Consider the following 18,233-nt stretch of genomic DNA (forward strand, 5'->3'; position numbering starts at 1 on the left):
GTAATTTAATTTTCTTAAACATTCTTTTTAGATGTACTAAATGTTCTAACACCGTCCGATTCTTCCCACACATGGATTAAAACTGACAATAGACACTGGCACATTAGTAAAAGCCTGTATGGATGGAACATACTAAGACATAGCCACTCAAGTTATTTTAGCTACCTAAATTTAATATAAACATTCTACTAATGATCAAAACAGAAATTATCATGCAGACCTTTGATATTTACATACAATGTTTACAGAAAATTTCAACAGTCTTTTTAGGCATGTGTGTGAAAAATAACTAATATAGCTGGCTGAGACAGCTATCTTTAGAAAGACCTGCTTGCAAGGATGGCCCTGGGCTGGCATCTGGAATGTTGTTGGGTAAACAGTTTCAAGATATAAAACTTTCCCTAAATGATAAGGGTGGCTTTTATGCTGACTACCTGCTTTCCTTCTGGGACTCTGGAATTTTGCATATGTGCTCAGCAGAGGGTGCCTATGTGACCAGTGCCCAATAAAAACCTGGACATTGAGTCTCTAACCATTCTCTAATCAACCAAAATGGGTTTCCCTGGGCAGGAATATTGCACACATGCATTTATGTTGCTAGGGGAAGACTGCTCTTTGCGACCTCTCACAGGAAGGAGAGAGCATAAAAAAGCCTGCACAAAGATTCCTCTAGACCCCAACTGTGCCTTTCCTCTCATGATCCAGGTACATGTCCTTATTATATCACTGTAATAAATCTTAGCCATGAGTACAACTGTATGCTAAGTTACCTGCAAACATGGGGGTGGCCTTGAGGACCCCTGACACAGGATGTGTACTAGAAAGTTGTTTAAACCTGAATACTTCACGTAACAGATCTACAGATAAAATTCAAAAAAGCACAAGTTGTAATACATTAGGACTTTAAATCTCTTCACAAGTTTATCCTGTTTATTAGTCTTCCATGATATCTATAGGGATTATATTAAAACATCTGGATATGTTCATTGTGACCCAGAATTCCAATGGTCTACAATGGAAGGGTGTCTGATAGAATGTTTTAGCAATGTGTATGGTAACCAACCACTAAGAGAGCCCAGAACTTCTGACTACTAATGTTCATTTGCTCAAAATAATTTCAATTAAACATGACTACTACTAAGTATATTTTTAAAACTCTTTTGAATTAAGGATCCCTAATATTCCCATTTTCTCTAAGAAATAGACAATATAATAGAAATATAAAGAGAAGGCTTAGATGGCATTCTTCTCTATTCAGAATAATAAATTAAGAAAAAGAATGCAGCAAAAGCCAGTCTTTTAAGTAACTGAATTGACGTATTGGAAAAATGCAGAATATATATATTTTGAATACATCATATACTGAAAAAATGTTCTGTTTTGTTTTTAAAAGGAATAAGAGACTCTCACATCTAGTACTGGCAGAGGTAACATGATCACCCTCCCACTAAGAACCAGAAAAGCTGAAAAATGCATTTTTAAAAAATCTGTATGACCACCTGTAAGAGCTCACAGGGAGACAACATCCAGGAGAATAAAGAAAATTAGTTAAGTAAAGTCCAGAATTTGGGGAAGCTTTCCCCAACAACCTCTACTGATTCTGGAATAGGCAGCTAAAAAACTGGGCAGAGCTTTTGACCTTTCAGGGCTAGAGGAGAAAACTGGAGTCCAAAGCCCATTAAGAAATCCCTATACACTTCAGGTTATAGCCCTCAAGGGCTGCTCTCTAGGAGTTAAGGTGAAGTGCAAAGAAACCAGCGTACACAGGCACTGAAATACAAGTTAAAATCATCTTGATATTGAATTAAAGTAATCCAGAACTGCTAGTATATATGTAATCAAAAGCCAGAAGCAAATACAAATACTATTTAGATGAAGATATTATCATACTAGAGCTCAAATTATTTTTATATATTCTTCATATATAATGTTTGGTATCCAACCAAAAATAATGGACAGAAGAGAAAACAAGGAACCGCAACACAAAAACCAAGGATAAGAGCTAAGAGAAAAGCCCAATAGAAGATCTAGATAATACAGTTATCAGACACAGACTTTAAAGTAATAATTATGCTTAGAGTATTCAGATATTTAAAAATAAATTTGAGAATTAGACAGAAAACTGTAAACTACAAAGAAGAACCAAACGGACATTCTAGAACTGAAAAGCTCAATGGGTGGCTTTAAAAGTAGACTACACACAGCTGAATAGAGAATTAGTGAACTAGAAAATTAAGTCAGATGAAAATACATAGAAAGAAGCATGAAAGTGAAAGGATGGAAAAACAGGAGACTGTAAGAGACAGAGGAAACGATGTCAGAAGGGATAACATGCTTAAAACCATAATTATAGACTAAGAAAATAGGCCCAAAGCAATATTTAAAGAGATAAAGTTTGAGAATTTTCTGAAGCTGATGAAAGATTAACCAAAAATTTAATAAGTTTTATAAACAACAAGGATAGACAAAAAGAAAGCCACACTGAGGCACTCTACAGCAGAACCGTTAAAAACTAAGGACAAAGAGAAAAATCTTAAAACCAAAGAATAGGTGGAAATGACCTGCAAAAGAACAACAATTAGACTGACAGCAAAGTTCTAATCAGAAACAAGAGAAGCCTTAAAGCACTAAAGGAAAATAAATGCCAGCTTAGAATTCTGTGAAGTAAAGGACCGTTTCAGGTGAGAAAGAAAAGATGAGCCACATGGAAGCCTGGAAAGGACAGCATCAACATTGACAGAAAGGGTAAATTTGTGAGATATCTAAATAAATATTGATGTTAAAAATAATATCTTGTAACAGGGTTTGAAACACATATAGAAGAAAAATGCTTGACAGCATAAAAGTAAGGAGGGTTAATTGGAGTTGAAGTATTCTAAGATTTCTGCCTTGCTTGGAAAGAGCTAAAATTAGAAATTTATGTTAGCCTTTGATAAGTCAAAGTAGTACTATCTAGAGTAACCACTAAAATAAAAGAGGGTATGCATGCATATAATTACTATATATTCTCTAATATAGAGAAAAAATGAAAAATAATCCAAAGACAGAAACAAAGCAAAACAGGTAGACAAATAAAAATCAGTAAATAGCTAAGAGATTAAAGCCCAAATATATAAGTAGTTACATTAAATACAAGCAAACTAAATGTTCCATTAAAAGACAAAAACTGTCAGACTGAAAATACAAACACATAGAACTCAACTACATGCTGCTTACAAGAGAAATACCTTAAATGTAAGGATAAAAAAAGGTTGAAGTGAAAAGATGAAAAAGTATATATACTTTATGTAAAAATTAACCGTAAGAAAGCTGTCTGATATTAAAATATCAGATTAAGTAGACTTTAAAACAAAATGCATGATTACAGATAAACATTTTATAATGACATAAAATTCAAAACAACAGAAAGATATAATTCTAAACTTGTTTTCACCTAAAAACAGCAAAATAAATAAAGCAAAAATCAACAGAACTACAAGGAAAATCAGATAAATCCACTCATAATACATTTGAACACACCTTTTTCAGTTTAGAAGACCAAAACCAATAAGGATATTGAAAATTAAATGAACACTATAGAATTTAACTTTTTTCTAAGGACACACGGAGCATATACAAATGCTGACTACATTCTGGGCCATAAAATGAGACTCACACAAATAAATGTCAAGGGACTGAAATCACTGAATATGTTCTAAGTCCACAATACAAGTTAGATTAAAAACAAACAAGCGAAAAAAAAAAAAAAAACAAAACTCTAGAAAAATCTCCACATATTTGAAATTTGAAAATATACTTCTAAAATAGCCCACGGGTCAAAGAAGGAATTCCAATAGAAAGTAGAAAATATTTTTAGCTGGATGATAATAAAAACGTTAAATAAAAAATCTTGTGGGATATGGCTAAAACTATGCTTAAATGTACATTAGAAAAGAATGGCTTCTTGAAAAAACAGCTAAGTTTCCATCTCAAGAACTTATAGGGGAAAAACAATATATTAAACCTAGAGAGACTAGAAGCAAATAATAAAAAGCAGAAATAAATGAAGAAAAAAGGTACCAGTATGCTAGCACGGCATTTTTTCCCCTAAATTGTATTAACTATTGCGAACTTATATTAATAACTATGCAAAGTAGAGAAGATAAACTTGTTCTACAAATAGAAACCAGAGAAATTGGTAGTAAAATAAAAACCCATGTCTCCCAATTGCCATTTCAGTGTATTGCTCATTACTAAGGTCATATTTTAAATGCTAGTCATACTACACTCCAGTGAATAAGCTATTTCTAATATAAACCAAGCCTCATAATAAAACTTCCACCAATCATATTACTTTCCAGCTCAAAAGCTTTCATGCTTCCTCTAAAGAAATAGCTGAAAATCTTTAAGATTTCAAAATTCTACAGCATTGATTCTCAAAGCACTATCTGTGTGAGGATGAGAAAGCAACAAGGCAGAAATCTATAGTTTTAGAAGGCATGTCATGTGAAGTAAAGCTTAATCTTGGTAGTGGGAATACACATAAGAAGATATACTATGGGAAACAGATTTTTAAAAAGAGAAATATTTCCCTAACCTACCTCTCTAGCCTCATTTCTTGTCATCTCCAGTATGAATGCTGCTCTGTGAATCTAGCCCAGGAGCCAGCAAACTTCTTCTGTAAAGGGCTAGATAGTATTCCAGCTTTTGCAGTCCATAAGGTCTCTGTTGTAATCACTCAACTCTACCATATAACAAAAAGTATGCGTAGGCAATTGGTTAAATTAATGGACATGACTGTTTTCCAACAAAACTTTACTTATGGACATTGAAATGTGGCTTTTGTGTAATTTTCACATGTCATGCATGATATATCATTCTTCATTTGATTTTTTTTTTCAACCATTAAAAAATATAAAAAATATATCTTAGTTCTCAGGCAGTACAAAAACAGGGGGTGGGCAGGATTTGACCTCTGGGCCAGAGTTTGCCAACACCTTCTCTAACCCAAAAGACATCATCAATACCAGCCATACACAAGGCAAAGAAACTGCTTAGGCTTCCCATCACTGTATTCTAAGTTACCTCTCCCAGCTCCTGGAATAGTCCCGCTTACTTCCACCTCCATGCCTCTTCTCTTAATTTTCCTGTCAATATACTCTTTCTTCTTTGCCTTTTTAACTTCTTTTCCTCCAAGTTTCACCAGAAATTTCAGCTGCTCAAAGAGGCCTTCTTGGTTATACTATGTCAATTTATCATTTTGAGAATGCCTGGTGAATAAATGTTTCATTCATCCTGGTAAGTACTCATGTTATATCTACTATTATAATCTTATGTAATACCTTACATAATATGTTAGTGCTTCACAAATAGGTTTTCTTACCTAAACTGTCTATTCCTAAAGTACACAGAGCCTATGTTATATTTCCTTTATATCCCAGATAGCAGTTAGCACAATATCAAAGCTAAGGTAGATTCTTAAATTTTTAATACTTGATATCACAAAAAATGAATCAAATAAGGACAAAATAACTTTAAAAAGTAAAATCTTAGGGCTTCCCTGGTGGCACAGTGGTTAAGAATTCGCCTGCCAATGCAGGGGACACGGGTTCGAGCCCTGGTCCAGGAAGATCCCACATGCCGCGGAGCAACTAAGCCCGTGCACCACAACTACTGAGCCTGAGCTCTAGAGCCCGTGTGCCACAACTACTGTAGCCTGCAAGCCTACAGCCCATGCTCCGCAACAAGAAAAGCCACTGCAGCGAGAAGGCTGTGCACCTCAACGAAGAGTAGCCCCCACTCGCCGCAACTAGAGAAAGCCTGTGCGCAGCAACGAAGACCCAACACAGCCAAAAATAAATAAATAAAATAAATAAATACATTAAAAAAAAAAAAAGTAAAATCTTAGCAGGAGGGGATCACCTTTATTATTCTGACAGGTTAAGTATATAACCGCCACACTTTCATGCCCTGGAAGCCCTAAAAAATTTCTGAATTATAACCTAGACCATTACTTAAAAGTTAAGAAAACAGAGGTCAAAAAAAAAAAAACCCAATACAAAACAAAAGCATAATCTTCCAGCAACTATGTCATGTGTCCAAGTGTCTTTACATAGTATATTCTGATAAAGTTGTAATCAGAAAATATACAACTGTTTCCTGCTTTTCACCTACATCTTAGTCATTTTGTCATGTTCCATGTATACAGTCTACATGAACTATTTACATAGATACTACATAATCACTCTTAATGGCTTTATGGTTAAAGTTCAAGTAAGGAGGCATGTCATAATTTACATAAACACTTCTCTCTTGATGGACATCTGCATTCCTTCAGAATTTTCACTATTAAAATTAATGCCTAAAAAACTATAAGGACAGATAACAGACCAGTGATTGCCAGAGGAGGGGTGCTGAGAGAATAGTTAACTGCAAAGGGGCATACAGGAAGTTTTCATTCCACCTCTATTGTAGTGGTGGTTAAATTACAGTTTATGTTTTTCAAAACTTAGAGAACTGGGCTTCCCTGATGGCAGAGTGGTTGAGAATCCGCCTGCCAATGCAGGGGACACGGGTTCAACCCCTGGTCCAGGAAGATCCCACATGCCGCAGAGCAACTAAGCCCACGTGCCACAACTACTGAGCCTGCGCTCTAGAGCCTGCGAGCCACAACTACTGAACCCGTGTGCCACAGTTACTGAAGCCCGCACGCCTAGACCCCATGCTCTGCAACAAGAGAAGCCACCACAATGAGAAACCTGCACACCTCAACGAAGAGTATTTCCCACTCGCCGCAACTACAGAAAGCCCACGCGTAGCAACCAAGACCCAACACAGCCAAAAAAAAAAAAAAAAAGTAATTGTGGTGATGGCTGCACAAATCTGTGACCATACTAAAAACCAACGACGGCTTCCCTGGTGGCGCAGTGGTTGAGAGTCTGCCTGCCAATGTAGGGCACACGGGTTCGAGCTCTGGTCTGGGAAGATCCCACATGCCACGTAGCAACAAAGCCCATGAGCCACAACTACTGAGCCTGCGCATCTGGAGCCTGTGCTCTGCAACAAGAGAGGCCACGACAGTGAGAGGCCCGCGCACCACGATGAAGAGTGGCCCCCGCTTGCCGCAACTAGAGAAAGCCCTCGCACAGAAATGAAGACCCAACACAGCCAAAAATAAATAAATTAATTAATTAAAAACCAATGATGGGTGGTTTTTAAGTGCGTGAATGGTATGTGAATTATGTCTCAAAGCTGTTTTAAAATCAAAGTATTTGTTTTTAGTAAAGTATAAGTTTTGATTGATAGAAATAGCAATTAAAAGGTCTTTTATCATAACAGATTTGTCTGGAAATGCACAAAAACAGTTCTCATTGTAACAGGGAAGAGCCAATTTTGACTCCATGTTGGATCTGTTTCTTTGACTTTAGCCTTTGCTTTTCGTTGCTTTTGTTATCATAATCATACATAATTGTCTGCCTCAGGGAACCCTACCCACCTGTGAATGGCTGCAAGAAAAAAGAAATTAACACATCCCCTCCCAGAGGCTGGCCATTCCAGGAGAATTTCTCCAAGACTGATGGCCCTTTTTACTTTACTTCCTCCCCACCTCTCCCTCTCTATTCTGCCTTTTTACTTTACTTCCTCCCCACCTCTCCCTCTCTATTCTGCCTTTTTACTTTACTTCCTCCCCACCTCTCCCTCTCTATTCTGCCTTTTTACTTTACTTCCTCCCCACCTCTCCCTATTCTGCCTTTTTACTTTACTTCCTCCCCACCTCTCCCTCTCTATTCTGCCTTTTTACCTTACTTCCTCCCCACCTCTCCCTCTTTATTCTGCCTTTTTACTTTACTTCCCTCTGATTCTGTAAAAAAAAACTGGCATCCAGACCCCATAAGGTGGTTTTTTGGGGACCCTAGTCTGCCATCTCCTCGGTCTGCCAGCTTTCCGAATAAAGTGGTACTCCTTGCCTCAACACCTCGTCTCCCGATTTATTGGCCTGTGGGCGGCAGGCAGAGCCAGCTCACACGACAGCTCCAGCTCGCTCACCATCTCTCCTCGTTAGCCTGCTGTGCTTGGCATCCATTCTTCTACCTCGCAGCTGGAGCTAAGCTCAGTCTTTAAGAGAGGTCCACCTGTATCAATTTACATTCCCACCAACAGTGCAAGAGTGTTCCCTTTCCTCCACACCCTCTCCAGCATTTATTGTTTCTAGATTTTTTGATGATGGCCATTCTGACCGGTGTGAGATGATATCTCATTGTAGTTTTGATTTGCATTTCTCTAATGACTAATGATGTTGAGCATTCTTTCATGTGTCTGTAGGCCATCTGTATATCTTCTTTGGAGAAATGTCTATTTAGGTCTTCTGCCCATTTTTGGATTGGGTTGTTCGTTTTTTTGTTATTGAGCTGCATGAGCTGCTTGTAAATCTTGGAGATTAATCCTTTGTCAGTTGCTTCATTTGCAAATATTTTCTCCCATTCTGATACAGCCACTATGGAGAACAGAATGGAGGTTCCTTAAAAAACTACAAATAGAACTACCATACGACCCAGCAATCCCACTACTGGGCATATACCCTGAGAAAACCATAGGTCAAAAAGTGTCATGTACCACAATGTTCATTGCAGCTCTATTTACAATAGCCAGGACATGGAAGCAACCTAAATGTCCATCGACAGATGAATGGATAAAGAAGATGTGGCACATATATACAATGGAATATTACTCAGCCATAAAAAGAAATGAAATGGAGGTATTCGTAATGAGGTGGATGGAGTTAGAGTCTGTCATACAGAGTGAAGTAAGTCAGAAAGAGAAAAACAAATACAGTATGCTAACACATATATACGGAATCTAAGGGAAAAAAAAAGGCCATGAAGAACCTAGTGGCAAGACGGGAATAAAGACACAGACCTACTAGAGAATGGACTTGAGGATATGGGGAGGGGGTGGGGTGAGATGTGACAGGGTAAGAGATTGTCATGGACATATATACACTACCAAATGTAAAATAGCTAGTGGGAAGCAGCCGCATAGCACAGGAAGATCAGCTCGGTGCTTTGTGACCACCTAGAGGGGTGGGATGGGGAGGGTGGGAGGGAGGGAGATGCAAGAGGGAAGAGAAATGGGAACATATTGTATATGTATAACTGATTCACTTTGTTATAAAGCAGAAGCTAACACACCATTGTAAGGCAATTATACTTCAATAAAGATGTTAAAAAAAAAAAAAGAGAGGTCCACCTATAAACATGGGGGCCGGGGGGGAGGGGTGCAGTTCAACTGCATGACAAGGCTGATTCCAAGCATTTTACTCCTGGAATAGCTAATTGGTATGTGTTAAGGGAGCAGGCGGGAAGGGGTTAAGAGGAAAACTTTAGGATATCAAAGGAGCACTAGGAGGTTCCTCTGCTCAGAATATTTCCCTTCCCCATGTATGCTGTAACACCAGAGATACTCAAGGACAAGAGTTTGAAAAAAAAGAATCAAAAATAGGATAAAAAACTACTGGTATCAAGATTACCACGTGCCTTCCCTTCATTAATTCTTTATATAAGGCAGTGAGCTAGGAACACAGAGAAATTTAACAATACAGGTCCTTGAGCTCACTACAAAGTTAAATGCTAAAAAATGCTCAAGATGCATTCATGTGACTCGAGGGGGACGAGGAATTGCCTTTGAAATGGGTCTTGACAGCAAGCAGAATTTTCAAAGCTAAGATCTGAGCTAAGGGATCAGGACTAAATTCAACTAATAATAGTATAATTTGATGAAAATTATACAACATAAGTTGATGAAAACATCAACTTTACAATTCAGACTTACATTCTAGTTCAGACTCTCTATTCAACTGCAGCTCTACCCAAAGGGAGGGAAAAAAGAGGAAAAGAGATATTTTAATCAAATTTGCATCCATGTGACTTCCTTACCTGGGCCTCTCCCCAACTCTTCCACCTCTATCTTCCAACACATACACTCCCGATGTCTCAGTAGCATAAATCTTTAGAATGCCATAGGCTTCCTAAATTTTCTTTTAAACAAGTTTAATTAATCAATGTGATTAAAATCTCATAAAGATGAACTCAGTGAGGGAACTATCTGTAGCTAAAAGATCAGTAAGTAAAACTTAACCTCTGCCTTAAGTTTGTGTTGCTGGGGATGACTCTGAAATAGCAGTAGTGTTCAGGATCTACTCATTTTCACCAGTTCAATTTTGTGAGGATTCACAGTTTACAATCCAATCTTCAGGGTTAGAGGAACACAATAGATATTTCCCTACTGCACTCAATAGACACATCATCTACAGCTTAGCTTCCCCAACTAGGATGCCAAGTTTCCCTGAAGACACAGAGAAAGTGTGCCAGGAGATACAGGAGGGAAAAGGATGAACAAGAAACAACTTGCAGGAGCAACTTGATCTGGGATTAAAATGTTAACGAATTCAACTAGTTAAACATTATTATTATATCAAAGTAAGGATGGAATGTTACAGAGCAGAAAGAAATTTTAAATCCCTCTCTTTCACTCTTCTCTGCTAGTGTGTTCTGAGGTAACCAAAAGCTGAGCTAGAGTTCTCAAAGAAGAAAAAGAGAATTTCAGCTTCCAACACTCTCAGTCCTGAAGTATACAAATAACCGACCTACGTGACAATAGTCATCTTTGTCCATTCTCTTAATACCAACGATTCTTAATTTACAGTGGAGATTTTCTTACATGAAATTCCTTTGGATTTACAGTGGATATGAGAAAAAAAGGATTTCTTTTTTTTAACATTCTCTTGACTGAAATACATCTATACCCTAAACTGCCTATACTATAGGAGAGAAAGAATGCCTGGGGTTTGCTTCGAACTACTTCAGAGAACAAAAGGAGGGAGAAATATATTTTTTAACATATATAGGCAAATGTGGATAAATGTTGAAGCAAGGTGATAAATACATAGTGGTTCAAAGTATTCTTCTCTCTACTTTCTCCACTTACATATAAGACAGAAAATTTCCATAATAAAGAGGCAAATAGGGGCTTCCCTGGTGGCACAGTAGTTAAGAATCCGCCTGGTGGGCTTCCCTGGTGGCGCAGTGGTTGGCAATCCACCTGCCAATGCAGGGCACAGGGGTTCGAGCCCTGGTCTGGGAAGATCCCACATGCCGCAACTAAGCCCTGTGCGCCACAACTACTGAGCCCGTGTGCCTAGAGTCCGTGTTCTGCTACAAGAGAAGCCACCGAAAGGAGAAGCCCGCGCACCGCAACGAAGAGTAGCCCCTGCTCGCCGCAACTAGAGAAAGCCCGCACACAGCAATGAAGACCCAATGCAGCCAAAAATAAATATTTAAACTAAATTAATATAAATAAATAAATAAAACCAAGGTTTAAAAAAAAAAAAAAGAATCTGCCTGCCAATGCAGGAGACATGGTTTCGAGTCCTGGTCCAGGAAGATCCCACATGCCGCGGAGCAACTAAGTCCATGTGCCACAACTACTGAGGCTGCGCTCTAGAGCCTGCGAGCCATAACTACTGAGCCTGCGAGCCACACCTACTGAAGCCCGCACGCCTGGAGCCCGTGCTCGCAACAAGAGAAGCCACTGCACTGCAACAAAGAGTAGCCCCCGCTCGCCACAACTAGAGAAATCCTGTGTGCAGCAACGAAGACCCAGTGCAGCCACAAATAACTAAATAACTAAATTTATTTAGTTATTTATTTATTTTAAAAAAAGAGGCAAACAAACTGCCTGATCTAGCTCTCTCAAACCCTTTTAAAGCTAACCATACTTACGAGCCTACATGGTTTTCTCCCTTTTCTAAGCTCCCACAGAGTTCTACCTGTACCACTCACTTTTCACAGTCACTGTCTTAATGTCTTCATGTATGTATTTCTGTACTAAAAGGACCAGAAAACACAGTCCTTGACATCAAAGAGCTTATAATCTTTCCTCTCTTAAATGCAACACATTCATTCAACAAACTCATTTACCAATTGCCCCCTGTAGGCCAGATTACTCTTTCTAACACATGGATACAAACACCAGGTCTCTAGCCTCAAAGAGCTCACAATGTAACAGAATTAGAATGTACTAAGATGGGTTTCTCTAAAAAAACCTCAGTCCTTCCTCTGCTGAAAACATTCACTGACTTACCTACCACTGCATAAAGAATAAAGTCAAACTCCTTTACCTGGAAGTTAATGTCCTTTTATAATCTAGCCCTGACTGCCCTTTGGTCCAAATATGCTACTTTCCAATTTTTGTACCCTCCAAGCATATTTCTCAATGTGCCTTTCCTTATGCCATTTCCTAAGCCTTAAAAACTGGATCAAATCCCTTCTGCAGATCTCAACTCCAACAATCCTTTCAAAGCCCAGTTAACTCCATGAGGCCTTTCCAGTCAGTACACTCTTCCAAAATCCTATATAATGAATTTACACCATTCCTTTAGCGGTGAACAAATGTGATGTGCTGTATCTTTTCATAGCCTCCACAATGTCCAACACAATATCTGGCCTACAGAAAATGCACAGGAATTATCCTATTACTAATTTACTTAATTACCTTGGGTATCTAAAATAATTGACCCATGCGTGAGGATAGCCTGTCCTCTGGGGCCAGTCTCCCCAATCCCAACTCAAAGAGCTGTTCTGTATAGGTCTGTAGTACTCAACCAATCACTTTCAGGTGCTCAATTTCCAGTTGAATTTGGGTGTAAAAGTAGAATTGAGGGTTTAAGTAACTTTTCCATAGATCTGCAAAGTCCTATTCTGAGTCAAAACATAAACAAACAAAAAAAAACTCAAATAAAAAAGAACCAAAGAAAGCCAAAGACGACTATAACCGTCAAGTACTGAGATCAGTGTGATGGCCCTAAGATGGGCTTGTCTAATCACTCCTGATTTGAGCTCTATATTTAAATAGCAACCAACTTTCATGTCTCAAAAATCAACTGTTGTGTTAAACTGGAGCAGCATTTCTAAATATCTCAAGTTTTTCTCCCCCTTTTGAATGGCACGGGAAAAAAAGGAACCCACTGTCCCCTCAGGTAATGAGTTAGTTGGGGATAAAGTATTTCCAACAATCTAAGACAAGAAAGCACTACTGCTGCATTTACCATATTGTAGTTTAAGTATCTGCTTATGAACCTGTCTCTCCAAACAAGCCATGAGCTCCTGAAGTGCAGGGAATCAAGGACTGGATATCTTGTCTTACTCATCTTTGTATATCCTAAGTCAAACAGTCTGGCACACTCAAGGGACTCAATAAATGCTCTCTCAATTAATGAATGAATTCCACCTTAGGTTAAAACATGTTCAAAATGCCAACAGCCTGTTAAAAAGTAATGGAAAGAGGTTAGATAATATATTCAGATGCCAACTGCCTGTTAAAAAGTAATGGAAGGTAGAAGTCACATGCATTTTATATTTAAGCAAACCAAGCATAATCTACTGACATTTCCTTTCTTCAGAACCATTTCCAACAGTTGACATATAAAATTTCCTAAGAAATGATTCCATTTTATCCCTCATCTTATCAGTCTTTTCCATTTTTTGCATGGGGATAAAAATGTGGGGGAAAAAATCCTTTCTTGACACTCTACCAGATCCTTCTCCAGTGTTCCTGCCTCAGTTTCAAATGGTTCCTGTTTTTTTTATTACCCCCCAAACCCATAAAATAAAAAAAAATCTGAAAAGTCGATGAGGGAGTAATTATCAAAGAATGGAAGCTTCAGGACCAGAGTGGGGGAGGTACATACGTACTTTAATCTGCCCCCAATATTCTTTAAGACTCACTGTCAAATTTAAAAGGCACTATGCAAAAGTTAAAGTACTGCACACAAAGTGATATATTATATATACATATAACACACACGTATGTATTATGTATATATATGTATGTATATAAAATTGAAGCTATATGAAAACAATTTTTTGTATAAAATTGTTTTCTCTTATGTGTACTTCTTTAAACAGCATAAATACTAGATATTGATACTGAGGTAAAAAAAGAAAAAACTCTAGAATTAGCCAGAAGAGGGAGTATACACATCCTCAAGTACAAAACTATATGATGATGGTGTTAAAAGGTTTTATTACCTCTGAAATAGCAAAGGTAATCAAGTTAAATATTGTTCACAGTTTACTAAGGGAAAATGCTCACTAAAATATGGGCTATTTACAGTATAGTTCTCCCATACATTATATCTCTAGAAGTATAAACAACTTTGAAAAACAGAAGGGAAAATAGTACCAGTACTAATCTCTCCAATGACCTAAGTTTAAAACATGCCCCAATTTGATTTAAATACGTGAGTTTATCAACAATCTCTACATCATTAGGCTGATGAATAAAAAGCCCAAAACAAACTAAAAATTCAACAAGCCTAAACATGCAGCCATACCTTTTAACCCTTTCTCTTCTAGGTATGATTTCAAAGCATTCCCAATACTAACATGGTCAATTAAGCAGTAATTTGTTCTTTTAAAACAAACATTCTTTAAAAGAATGGTGATTGTTTAAAAAAAAAAAGTCATGCTGTCCTTTCACCCAACACTACATCAAAGATAATCAGAAACAATAAAACATTCATAAGAATGTTTACAGAAACATTTCTTATAGTGAGAAGGCAGAAGCAATATAAAACTCCATTAGTAGAAGAGTATGCAGCTACTGAAATTAAAAAGCTATAATTAATGACATTAAGGATAACATTTATTAAGCTAAAAAACAAGTACAGAAGAGCATATAAAATAAAATTGCATACATATATCTAAATGCAAAATTCAGTATCTTTGGGAGGATTATCTCTAAGTGCTGGAATTTTGTGAGATTTTTATATTTCCTCAGGAAAAAAATTTACAAAAAATCACAATGAGGCTGTATCATTTTTATGACAAACCTTTTTAAAAAAGATTATACTAACTTCAGTAAATATGTCCAGTAACTATGTGGTGCCCCATAATTGTGTGGTTTAGCCACTCTGAGAGGCAATCAGTCATTATCACAATGATAAATGCACATTCACTTTGATTTAGCAATTCCACTTACAGTTATTTATAATACAGCTATTTTCACACAAGTGTGCAAAGCTAGAGATTTGTTCAAGAATATTCACAGCAGCATTGTTTATTTTGGATGTGACCTAACTGTCTGTCAACAGGGACTAAATTATGCACACTCATACAATGAAATACTGTGTAGCCATGAAACAGAATGAGGTAGCCACGTGTGTTGGAGTTGAATGACATTCAAGATAAATTAAAGTTAAAAAAAAAGAACAGTATGTATCAATTAACAAAGAAGAAATAGGGAGAGATATACAGACAAGTATACTTGTATCTGCATAGACTATCTTGAGGACACACAAAACACTGTAAACAATGGTAGCTGGTGGGTTGGAGGTCTAGAAATGAAGGGTGTTAAGACATATTTTTCCATACTAAACACTGTACACCAATTTGTATTGTGTGATTTTTTTTTTACCATGTATGTATGCTCCTTTAAGTTTTATAGTTTTTTAATATTACACAGTGAATTACTTTGCTGTTGTATAAACAAATAAGTTTAAGGAAAATAATGTTAACATTAAGTATTAATATTATACTATCAAAATACTTGTTTTTAAGGGTTAAAAAAATCCTAAACTATCATCTGAACAGTATACAGGACCATAAACCTGAACTCTTCTTCTGGACAAAGATGTTTACATTGTTGCTAGTCAGCAAATCCACATCTGCTTAACCTAGTCCTTGTTTTGCTCTGGGCATTGTAGCAGTTTAAAAAAATCTGTTCTCTCTCCTGCTATATTTAATGAAAGGATTTTCTATTGGCCACACAGTAAGTATGGAATAAGGGAACAGATTTTCTCCTTTTCATTGATATTAATCCTTCCAGGTCGGTATGGCCTAGCTGTCCCTGACAGAATAACAAATGAAATGCCTACCTAAGACAAACATGACAATGACTCACTAAATATAGTAGTTTCTACTCCAAGGGTATTCTAAAAAAATAAAACTAAGAAAAATATATTAAATCAAAGTATATTCTTAAGTAAACACAAGTCTAATGGCTCAGATCAACTGCCACTAACATGCTCTAAACTTTGGGGAACCCACTTCCCATGAATTGGAAGTTACTCCAAATAAAGAGAGAAAATGCTGCTTAACACAATGATAGAGGTCTTTTTTATCACATTTGTCCCATGTACTATCAAATACCAAAGAAACAATCAACAAGGTTATACTGGAAGGGATTACCTAATCAAAACAGGTCTGTCAGTGTTGGCTTACTCAACACCACTGCTTATAATTAAGTATCAAACTTCCTGAAAATAAGTGGTAAACCCTTAAAAAATTAAAATGAAGATGAACTCACCTTTAACACTTTTTCTATTAACATCTGCCCCCTTTTCAAGTAAATACTGAGCAATCTCTTTGTGTCCTTTGTAACATGAGATCATCAAGCATGTATGCCCATGTCGGTTTGACACTTCCAAATCAGCTTTGTGTTCTACCAGGTACTTGACTATTTCCAAATGGCCATCGAAACAGGCAGCTCGAAGAGGAGTTGAATTGGTTAAAGTCGTGTTGTTGACAGACGCTCCATGATTTAACAAAGACTGAACCACCTTCAGATGTCCTGCTGCAGAAGCGGCCCACAAAGGGGGAGCCCCCTCAATGGTTTCGCCATCAAAATTGACCGAGCCCCCGACTTCTATGGAGGCACTACACTGCTCTAGGAGAAATTCCACCATGTCAAGGTGCCCATACCTGGCGGCCATCAAGAGTGGGGTGGCCCCATTTGTCTTCTCAGAGATCAAGGAGGAAACCTCCTCTTTAGATTTGCTTGCCAACAATTTGGTGAGAAGCCGGAGTTTGCCATCTCGAGCTGCGTTAAATACTGCTGTCTTTAGATCCATTTATGTCCAGTTGAGAGGCTGTGCTTTATTTATCCTTCAAAGCAAAGCTCCAGCTTAACTCTGTTGACACAGGCAAGGGTTACGGGAACCAAAGTTCAATGTTAATCACGGTGCCCCAGAACGGATGTATGTTCTGTCTATTGCCGTCCAACATATGACAACCAGAGCACCAAACTAGAAAAAGAAAAAGAAAAAAGTAGCGGTTTTGAAATTTCCATAGGTAAAGGCGAAAACACTAGGTTTTCTTAATTTTTACTCCTGGGGGCGGGGGAGGCCACACTTTAGAGACTACGCCGCCTCCCCAAAAAAGGTGGGAAAGAAGAATACAAAAAGATACACACAGAGACCCAAATGTTATGGAGGGATATAGTCTCTTCTCTATATACGGTAAATTTAAACACTACAGGCAACCGGATTTCTCGCCTCCTAACCAGCCAAGCTTCGGGCTAGTTTTGCTTTGCACACGCCCAGAGAGAGTACAACCGAAAGAGGCAGGAGACGCGGGTGCAGAAATGTTTCCCTTTCTCACATCTGCAGAGGAGAGCGGGCCAAGGGCGCGAGGCTGCAAGGCCTCGCTGTGGCCAGGATGGCTTTCGAGAAGGAACTAAAAAGGTCGGAACCAACAAACCGCGGCCAGCTAACGCCAAAACCCTCACCCGAAAGGTTCTCTCTCCTTTAAAACTACTCGAGGCTCTCAGGAAATCCGGCTGCCTTTTAGCTAACTTCGCCCGCCCCATTCTGATTCCCCCCCCGCCCCGCAAAGGGGTCCGTAGGTTCCCCGAACCACAGCCACCCCTACACAACCTTCACATCTACCTTTTCCCGATAGGGGCAGCCCCCTCCCCAAGCTCCTCCATCGACCACGACCCCCTCCCGCAGGCCGACCAGCCTGTGGCCTCCAGCCCGCTGCCCGCCTTCCGCTCCTGGGAGCGCCCTCCTTCCCCTTCCCGCCCAGGCCTCCCCGCGGGAGCCTCAGGCCGCGGCCCGGGCTCGGCCAGACCGCCGCCGCCGCCCCCACTACCTGCCAGGGGGCTAGTCCTCCCCGCCGCCGCCGGTCGCTCGGGCTCGGGCTGCCCCCTCAAAATGAGACCGCCGTCCGGGCCGCCCAGCTCCGCCTGCGGCCGCACAGCTCCTCCATACCCCGCGCCCCACAGGAATGAATCCGGCCGCGCCGCTCGCCCCGCCCCACCCCGCCCCGCCGAACTGCCTCCCGCCCTCCCAGTCTGAGCGGGCTGCAGCGGCGGCAGCAGCAGCCGCGGCGGATGGTGTAATGGCCTGCGGGCCGGGGGCCGGACGAGCCAGAGCACTGCTTCACGTCACCGACGCGGCAGCCTCGCCATTGGGCTGG

The 18,233-nt window shown here is 39.1% G+C and overlaps 1 protein-coding gene across 2 annotated transcripts in view; it reads right to left on the reverse strand.

Annotated features, from left to right (window-relative positions):
• The window catches only part of FEM1C (fem-1 homolog C), a 23,447-nt gene extending 5,366 nt beyond the window's left edge, over nucleotides 1-18,081 (reverse strand). The window contains exons 1-3 of one of the 2 annotated variants that reach the window (XM_082377267.1): nucleotides 17,907-18,081; nucleotides 16,342-17,059; nucleotides 771-857 (exon numbers count right to left, since the gene is read on the reverse strand). In XM_082377267.1, the coding sequence (XP_082233393.1) occupies nucleotides 771-857; nucleotides 16,342-16,885 (631 nt within the window). In that variant the 5' untranslated portion in view covers nucleotides 16,886-17,059; nucleotides 17,907-18,081. The remainder of the gene's footprint in view (nucleotides 1-770; nucleotides 858-16,341; nucleotides 17,060-17,906) is intronic. The other variant, XM_082377268.1, reaches the window with a different exon arrangement.
• Nucleotides 18,082-18,233: the final 152 nt, after the last annotated feature.

The sequence above is a fragment of the Balaenoptera borealis genome (assembly GCF_965194805.1).
Source record: "Balaenoptera borealis genome assembly, chromosome: 2".
NCBI classification, from domain to species: Eukaryota; Metazoa; Chordata; class Mammalia; order Artiodactyla; family Balaenopteridae; genus Balaenoptera; species Balaenoptera borealis.